Genomic DNA, 10000 nt, shown 5'->3' on the forward strand with positions numbered 1-10000 from the left:
ATAATATGTAAGATACCAGGTTGAGTAAAGTATAGTACAGTAGTTTAAAGAAGTAATAACATGGAACAACTCAATTAAAATGTGAAAAGTTACATTCAACCAATGAAAAGGTACAATGTGTATTCAAGGATTCAGGGCCGGCCCTAGACATTTTGGTGCCCTAGGCGAGATTATGATTTTGTGCCCCCCCCAATTTAATATCTCCAGTTTTAAACTATATTTTTTGTTTACTGTCCTATAGTATACATTGGAATGATTTCAAACCTGTTTTTATTTATCCTAATAATTATAAAGGTGTGCCTTGGAAATGTTTGTTTACATAAATTGTGACAAAACCGTTTGAGACCCACTGAGATAACTTAGAGACTAAAGTGAACTATCTAAACACTCTGAGTCCTTTACCTCACTGAGCTGTAGTTATCAGCCTCAATCCAACAACAATCCACGGTACCGATGCGCGCCCTCTCTGTCTCTCTCTTGCTCCCTCGGAGGCTCGCTCGCACTTTGGCTGTGAGCTGCGGGCGCCTGATAAGTCAACATCCCCCACTTTCATCACTTACAGCGCACATCGTACAGGGCAAGTGAAAAATGTTGCCGGCCCGGGGTGCAAAGAGTGTTTACTTTATTCAATTATTAATGTAAATGTATTAGATCAAGGGCAGAAAATTAGGCAGAATACAATTTAAAATTCATTAATTTAATTAATTAATTTATTTAATTTATTTAATTTATTTAATTTATTTTATTTATTTTATTTATTTTATTTATTTTATTTATTTTATTTATTTTATTTATCTTATTTATTTTATTTATTTTATTTATTTTATTTTATTTATTTTATTTATTTTATTTATTTTATTTATTTTATTTATTTTATTTATTTTATTTATTTTATTTATTTTATTTATTTATTTTTCTCCCAGCGCAGCGCCTCTCCAGATCTGGCGCCTTAGGCGAGTTCGCCAGTGCCTAGGGCCAGCCCTGCAAGGATGCAAGGATTCAAGGATTCAAGGCTTTTATTGTGATTTGTACAGAGCTTAAGTCCCAGGCTCCTCCAACAGTGCAACACAATAAAACAGATAAGATAGTGCAAGTAAATCAAATATAATATAATATAAATAGTGCAGAATAGTTTATATACAAGTAATTGGAATATTGATATATATAAGTTGCAAACAGATAAATGTTGTGGATGTTCTTTCAGGTGTCTAACATTATAACACAAGGCCAATCTTTTGTAGTTAAAACAACAAACTGACGATCTAACTATACGTATACTTATCAATATGTTTTGTCTCTGCTCCAGAGTGCGCGAAGGAGCTGGACATCGTGATGGTTCTGGACGGATCCAACAGTATTTATCCCTGGAGCAGCATCATCGAATTCCTGGTGAAGTTCCTCAAGAACATCCAGATCGGACCCAAACTCTCTCAGGTCAGTTGGCAGAGGAAGGAAACTGTTAGGAAAATATCACTGGTCCCCGGCTTGAGCTTCAATCTCAGGATCCATGTATCTGTGATCCTCTCCAGAATGGAAGGAGTCATCACATACAGAGCATCAAGTAGTTCCTGAACAGTGTCCTTCACATGCTGATATCCAAGAGAGGGAGTTCCACAGTCACTAGATGGAGGAGTACCGGTTCTTGTAGGCAATCATAAATCCTGTCATGAACTAAATACTGACTTTTTTCTCAACATTCTGACTTTTTCTCAAAATTATGACTTTTTCTCAAAATCTTAAAATTATGACTTTCTCTCAACTTCAATTTAAAAAAAATGTTTTCTCACAATTCTGACTTTCTTTCAAAATTCTGACTTTCACTCAAAATTCTGTTTTTTTTTCTCAGAATCGTTTTTTTTTGCTTTTTCTCAAAATTCGGACTTTTTCTAAAAAATTCTGTCTTTTCTCAAAAAACAAAAAATTTGGACTTTTTATAAAAATTCGGAATTTCTCTCAAAATCATGTATTTTTTCTCAAAATCTCAAAATCATGTATTTTTTCTCAAAATCCTCTCAAAATTCTGACTTTTTTCTCAAAATATTTTTTGGGGCTTTTTCTCAAAATTCGTACTTTCTCTCAAAATTCTGTATTTTTTTCTCAAAATCTCAAAATGCTGTCTTTTTTCTCAAAATCTCAAAATCCTGACTTTTTACTCAAAATCTCAAACAGTGTCCTTCACATGCTGATATCCAAGAGAGGGAGTCACTCAGTCACAAGATGGAGGAATAGAAAGCAGTATTCAATGTTTACTTCAGATTAGCTCCACGTCAGAAATGAGCATGCTTGTCATATGTCTCTCTCCATAGAGGCTGAATCATCATGTTAATCACATAGCTATCATATGCCTCAAACAGTCCTGATGCTCTTCTAGCTAATCACACATCCTGTCATGTTCACAGCTACAGTTGATACCTTTGTGATCATGGTACTCTCATATTAGGAGAGGACATTCAGTATTTTCCCAACAGAAAACAAGTTTAAAATGTCTGTTGGAGGCGTCTAGTGGCTTGATAGAAAGCAAGGAAGGAAGCCACGACAGCTCCCATGATATCAGTGACGTGAAGTCTTCTCCGATAGCAGAAGAAACCAATGAGTCTCATGTTTGCGGGTTATCTGATACGTGTAGATAAGACCAACACAAAGTCGGTGTGGGCCATCCAGAGGAGCATCTTCACTCTGTGTTTGGACGGAGCCATGCCTCAGGTCTCTGATGAGACGTACCGCAGCTCTGCCGCCATCCAGATGCTGCACGGAGGAGGAAGCCAGTGGAACAGTGGCAACCGCAGAAAGCAGTATTCAATGTTTACTTCAGATTAGCTCCACGTCAGAAATGATCATGCTTGTCATATGTCTCTCTCCATAGAGGCTGAATCATCATGTTAATCACATAGCTATCATATGCCTCAAACAGTCCTGATGCTCTTCTAGGTAATCACACATCCTGTCATGTTCTCAGCTACAGTTGGGATACCTTTGATATCATGGTACTCTCATATTGGAAGAGGACCGTCATCTTTCATTCTAGCCCTAAGAATCTTTTGAATGGTCTCCGTTATATATCTTTACTAAGTCAATATCTTTGGGGTTTTTGGACTTTTGGCTCCTTGGAGTGTGGCTGAGGGATTTGACAGTTACTCAGACCTAATTATAAGATACAGAACTGTGCATTCCTTAGGTATTACAGCTCTTAAAATCTCTGCAGTTGTGACATGCATGTTAACTAAATCAAAGTAGCTTATATCAATCCCTAAAATATGTGTTTGGTTTGCCTACAAATGAAGGATTTGACTGTTCCCTGTTTGGAAAAGGACTCTTTTTATGGGTGTTTTAACATCACAGACTGAAACATGCATGGATAAATGGGTTATATATAACAGAAAAAGCATGAATGAAAGAATAAACCGTTCACTGCCAGCTCAATTACATAATTAACATTACATAATATTTGACAAGGCCCTTCATTAGGCAGTTTTCCACTGTGTGTCATCCGTGAAGCAGACTTTGTGAAGTGAAATTCAGTTTTTAGAACGTTATTCCTTCAGTGTATTTCTGTCCTGGACGGCTGCACGATTTGGTGGTTGGGTTTTATTATGGTTACATGGATGTCTTTGAGTTTTCCGGAGGGGAAACACTGGGAACTTTTCCCACTGCGGAGCCTCGTGGTCGAAAGTCACATCTTCCACGGCTGCTGAAGTCCATTCTGCCTCTGAGTAAAGAACATTCAGTCATAAGGACCCACCACAGCTCAGCAGACTGTCTGGGGGGAAGACAGAGGACAAATAATAAGGACCAATAAATCTTAATGTAGGTTAACGTTTATAATAACACGTTTAAGTCAGATTATAAGCAAAAAAAAGGGAAAAAATGACCAAATAGTCTCCGAGTCAAGCCTCTTAAATCACAGAATTAGCTGTTTTTTGCTGTTAAATATAATTTTAAAGTGAATATTTTAAGATTATTCTAACTTTTGGTCGAATCACATTTGGCTCTGCAAAGTTTTGATGGGCATTTGAATTTTTTTTCCCATTTTCATGGACTCCACACACACTCCACACACACACCTACACACACACATAACTCCACACACACGTTGCAGATGAATTTGCAGATTCATCGATAAATCAAGATATTGTAAATTGCAACTTTGTCTAAAACGTCATTGTTTTAGTTGGTTTTTTAGGGAAAAACTGTGAAAAAATGCCACATATTCTCTGACTCCAGCCTCTCAACTGAGACAATATCCATTTCACTGTAACATGTTATTATAGAGTTCATGTTTGTGGTGTTTTTGGACAAAACATGAGCATTTCAAGACAAATCCTTATACTAATGTGTGTGTGTGTGTGTGTGTGTGTGTGTGTGTGTGTGTGTGTGTGTGTGTGTGTGTGTGTGTGTGTGTGTGTGTGTGTGTGTGTGTGTGTGTGTGTGTGTGTGTGTGTGTGTGTGTGTGTGTGTGTGTGTGTGTGTGTGTGTGTGTGTGTGTGTGTGTGTGTGTGTTCCAGGTGGGCATAGTGTCTTATGGAGAGACGGTGACTCACAGAGTGAATCTGAGTCAGTTTGGGAACAACGAGGATCTGGGGGATTTTGTGAAGGAACTTCCTCAGCAGACCGGATTCAAGACCATGACGTTCCTGGGCATCGACACTGCCAGGTAATACATTATGAAGTATATTCACTATATATTAATAAATAAGTAAGTAAATAAGTATCATAAGACAAACCCAACGTGTCAGACCAAAAACACCTATGCAGAACATCCGAGGTGGGAAGTAGTGGAGTACTTTACTCCAGTAATTATTTTTCTGATCACTTTTTATTTTGACTTCTTACATTTTGAACCCAAATACCTGTACTTTCTACTTCTTACATTTTGAACCCAAATACCTGTACTTTCTACTTCTTACATGTTGAACCCAAATACCTGTACTTTCTACTTCTTACATGTTGAACCCAAATACCTGTACTTTCTACTTCTTACATGTTGAACTCAAATACCTGTACTTTCTACTTCTTACATGTTGAACCCAAATACCTGTACTTTCTAATTCTCACACTTTGAACACACATACCTGTACTTTCTACTTCTTACACTTTGAACACACATACCTGTACTTTCTACTTCTTACATGTTGAACACAAATACCTGAACTTTCTACTTCTTTCATGTTGAACACAAATACCTGTACTTTCTACTTCTCACATGTTGAACACAAATACCTGTACTTTCTACTTCTTACATGTTGAACACAAATACCTGTACTTTCTACTTCTTACATGTTGAACACAAATACCTGTACTTTCTACTTCTTACATGTTGAACTCAAATACCTGTACTTTCTACTTCTTACATGTTGAACACAAATACCTGTACTTTCTACTTCTTACACTTTGAACACACATACCTGTACTTTCTACTTCTCACATGTTGAACTCAAATACCTGTACTTTCTACTTCTTACACTTTGAACACACATACCTGTACTTTCTACTTCTCACATGTTGAACTCAAATACCTGTACTTTCTACTTCTTACACTTTGAACACACATACCTGTACTTTCTACTTCTCACATGTTGAACTCAAATACCTGTACTTTCTACTTCTTACACTTTGAACACACATACCTGTACTTTCTACTTCTCACATGTTGAACTCAAATACCTGTACTTTCTACTTCTTACACTTTGAACACACATACCTGTACTTTCTACTTCTTACACTTTGAACACACATACCTGTACTTTCTACTTCTCACATGTTGAACTCAAATACCTGTACTTTCTACTTCTTACACTTTGAACACACATACCTGTACTTTCTACTTCTCACATGTTGAACTCAAATACCTGTACTTTCTACTTCTTACACTTTGAACACACATACCTGTACTTTCTACTTCTTACACTTTGAACACACATACCTGTACTTTCTACTTCTCACATGTTGAACTCAAATACCTGTACTTTCTACTTCTTACATATTGAACTCAAATACCTGTACTTTCTACTTCTTACACTTTGAACACACATACCTGTACTTTCTACTTCTCACATGTTGAACTCAAATACCTGTACTTTCTACTTCTTACATGTTGAACCCAAATACCTGTACTTTCTACTTCTCACATGTTGAACTCAAATACCTGTACTTTCTACTTCTTACATGTTGAACACACATACCTGTACTTTCTACTTCTCACATGTTGAACTCAAATACCTGTACTTTCTACTTCTTACATATTGAACTCAAATACCTGTACTTTCTACTTCTTACATGTTGAACACACATACCTGTACTTTCTACTTCTTACATGTTGAACTCAAATACCTGTACTTTCTACTTCTTACACTTTGAACACACATACCTGTACTTTCTACTTCTTACATGTTGAACTCAAATACCTGTACTTTCTACTTCTTACATGTTGAACACACATACCTGTACTTTCTACTTCTCACATGTTGAACTCAAATACCTGTACTTTCTACTTCTTACACTTTGAACACACATACCTGTACTTTCTACTTCTTACACTTTGAACACACATACCTGTACTTTCTACTTCTCACATGTTGAACTCAAATACCTGTACTTTCTACTTCTTACATGTTGAACCCAAATACCTGTACTTTCTACTTCTCACATGTTGAACTCAAATACCTGTACTTTCTACTTCTTACATGTTGAACACACATACCTGTACTTTCTACTTCTCACATGTTGAACTCAAATACCTGTACTTTCTACTTCTTACATATTGAACTCAAATACCTGTACTTTCTACTTCTTACATGTTGAACACACATACCTGTACTTTCTACTTCTCACATGTTGAACTCAAATACCTGTACTTTCTACTTCTTACACTTTGAACACACATACCTGTACTTTCTACTTCTCACATGTTGAACTCAAATACCTGTACTTTCTACTTCTTACATATTGAACTCAAATACCTGTACTTTCTACTTCTTACATGTTGAACCCAAATACCTGTACTTTCTACTTCTTACATGTTGAACACACATACCTGTACTTTCTACTTCCTACATATTGAACTCAAATACCTGTACTTTCTACTTCTTATATGTTGAACCCAAATACCTGAACTTTCTACTTCTTACATGTTGAACACAAATACCTGTACTTTCTACTTCTTACATGTTGAACTCAAATACCTGTACTTTCTACTTCTTACATATTGAACTCAAATACCTGTACTTTCTACTTCTTACATATTGAACTCAAATACCTGTACTTTCTACTTCTTATATGTTGAACCCAAATACCTGTACTTTCTACTTCTTACATGTTGAACACACATACCTGTACTTTCTACTTCTTACATGTTGAACTCAAATACCTGTACTTTCTACTTCTTACATATTGAACTCAAATACCTGTACTTTCTACTTCTTATATGTTGAACCCAAATACCTGAACTTTCTACTTCTTACATGTTGAACACAAATACCTGTACTTTCTACTTCTCACATGTTGAACTCAAATACCTGTACTTTCTACTTCTTACATGTTGAACTCAAATACCTGTACTTTCTACTTCTCACATGTTGAACTCAAATACCTGAACTTTCTACTTCTTACATGTTGAACACAAATACCTGTACTTTCTACTTCTTACATGTTGAACTCAAATACCTGTACTTTCTACTTCTTACATGTTGAACACAAATACCTGTACTTTCTACTTCTCTCATTTTCCAAACAGGCTGGTTCCTTTAGTCTGAATGTGTGTTTGGTGGCGTGATCATTATTATTTAGAGTCATTGCGTGCCTATTGATTTGAACACGATCCGTGTATCCATCATTTCCTGGTCTTCTCTAAAGAAGAGGGACCAATGGAAACGTTGTCATGTTGCCGTTGGTCACCATGGAAACATTCATTAGCTAACAATGACATTAATGTTCTATTAATATAAAGGGAGGTCAGGTACTCTTTAAAACAGCTGCTAGTTATGGGTACTTTTTACTGAAGTACATTTCAAAGCCTCTTTACTTTTACTTGAGTAAAGAAGTTTAGTCAGTACTTCTACTTTCACCAGACTATTTTTAAACACGAGTATCTGTACTTCTACACATAATGAAGTATATATATATATATATATATTAAATATCAACACATCCCATGTCATGTCGTATTGCGCCACCTTGTTATGATTTGTCTCAATAAACCTTACGTTTTCTAGCCTTACACACTTCCTGTCTCCTTGAATGTGTGGTAGGGGGAGGTATGTTTTTAATTCAGAACAAAGGCACAGCAGAGCAGTGAATGTGTTGTTTTGTTGCGGTGCGTATTCTTTGAGTTCGGAGGGAGACCCAAATATTTGAAATATATTTGAGTGCCTGTCAGTAACATGTGTGAATACTCAGCTGCAGATTTCTAACATCTGTTACTTCTGGAGCATCAGTGAAATGTGCTTTCTGAAACACGTGCGTTACGAAAGCCTTCAGAATATGGAGGAGGAGGGTCTGCTGCTTCAGATCTGATCTTTCATTGTAGAAGTGCAACGTTTAGTCAAGGGCTTAAAATGGCTTTTATTTGTTTACTTTTAGCACAAGACAAGGATTTTTTTTTTACAAAAAGGTGAAAGAGAGTATCAGTAGAAAACACTTTCAAATGTCTAAAAGTATATATATTTTTGTGATATAACGTTTTATTTCAGCAGTATACTGAAAGCAGAGGAAAATAGAACTGGGTACAGTTTGAGTATTTCTGTAGAATATATAGAGTTACATATTTATTTGATATCGCAAGACTACACTATCACATATATTCCACGTTTCATGCAGCCCCAATTGCCCCAGAACTGATTGAGATTATTTGTACAGTACTTCTTAATCAGATAATAATAATAATAATAACTTGGATTTATATAAAGCACCTTTCAAGAAACCCAAGGACGCTTCATAAAGTTGAATAGATAGTTTAAAGTGGACAAAAGACAGAGATATCAGAGCAGGTGCTTCTTAAGTTAAAGGTCCCCTCTCACACTGTTTCTCATCAATATATCACAGGTCTCAGATATATCCAGAGCCTGTCTCTGATTGGCTGAAACACCAAACAGATCATTGCAGCATTACCCATAATCCCCTCTGTTTCAGCCCTTTTTCCAAAATGCTGATTCTCTGTCTGTTACTTTAGATGAAAATAAGGAGCCCCTCCCCACGCCCCTCTGAGAGAGATTTGGTTACAAAGAACTCAATGGTGCTCTAGGAGGAGATTCAGGTGATAAGGGGGGGGGGGGGTTACCTTGGTTGCTGATTGGCTAATGGTTACACAAGACAAAAAACACATCGTTATGACATCACAAAGTGGCCAAAATCTGATCAGCTCATTTTCAGACAGGTTTTTATAGAAATGGATCAAAAAGAGAGAGAATCTTTGTTCCTGAAACTTTCAGAGTCTCTTTCCACAGAGGGGACACATGTTGATGTAGAAGAGACATGGAGAAGAGGGGACACATGTTGATGTAGAAGAGACATGGAGAAGAGGGGACACATGTTGATGTAGAAGAGACATGAAGAAGAGGGGACACATGTTGATGTAGAAGAGATGTGAAGAAGAGGGGACACATGTTGATGTAGAAGAGACATGAAGAAGAGAGGACACATGTTGATGTAGAAGAGACATGAAGAAGAGGGGACACATGTTGATGTAGAAGAGACATGGAGAAGAGGGGACACATGTTGATGTAGAAGAGACATGGAGAAGAGGGGACACATGTTGATGTAGAAGAGACATGAAGAAGAGGGGACACATGTTGATGTAGAAGAGACATGAAGAAGAGGGGACACATGTTGATGTAGAAGAGACATGAAGAAGAGAGGACACATGTTGATGTAGAAGAGACATGAAGAAGAGGGGACACATGTTGATGTAGAAGAGACATGAAGAAGAGGGGACACATGTTGATGTAGAAGAGACATGAAGAAGAGGGGACACATGTTGATGTAGAAGAGACATGAAGAAGAGGGGACA

The 10000-nt window shown here is 36.8% G+C and overlaps 1 protein-coding gene across 1 annotated transcript in view; it reads left to right on the forward strand.

The window, feature by feature from the left end:
- Positions 1-1285: 1285 nt before the first annotated feature.
- Positions 1286-10000, forward strand: part of itga1 (integrin, alpha 1) — a 44952-nt gene continuing 36237 nt past the window's right edge. The window contains exons 1-2 of the mRNA XM_079659438.1: positions 1286-1434; positions 4503-4651. Of these exons, the coding sequence (XP_079515564.1) occupies positions 1333-1434; positions 4503-4651 (251 nt within the window). The 5' untranslated portion in view covers positions 1286-1332. The remainder of the gene's footprint in view (positions 1435-4502; positions 4652-10000) is intronic.

This window comes from Notothenia rossii, assembly GCF_949606895.1.
Source record: "Notothenia rossii genome assembly, chromosome: 11".
In the NCBI taxonomy this organism is placed as follows: domain Eukaryota; kingdom Metazoa; phylum Chordata; class Actinopteri; order Perciformes; family Nototheniidae; genus Notothenia; species Notothenia rossii.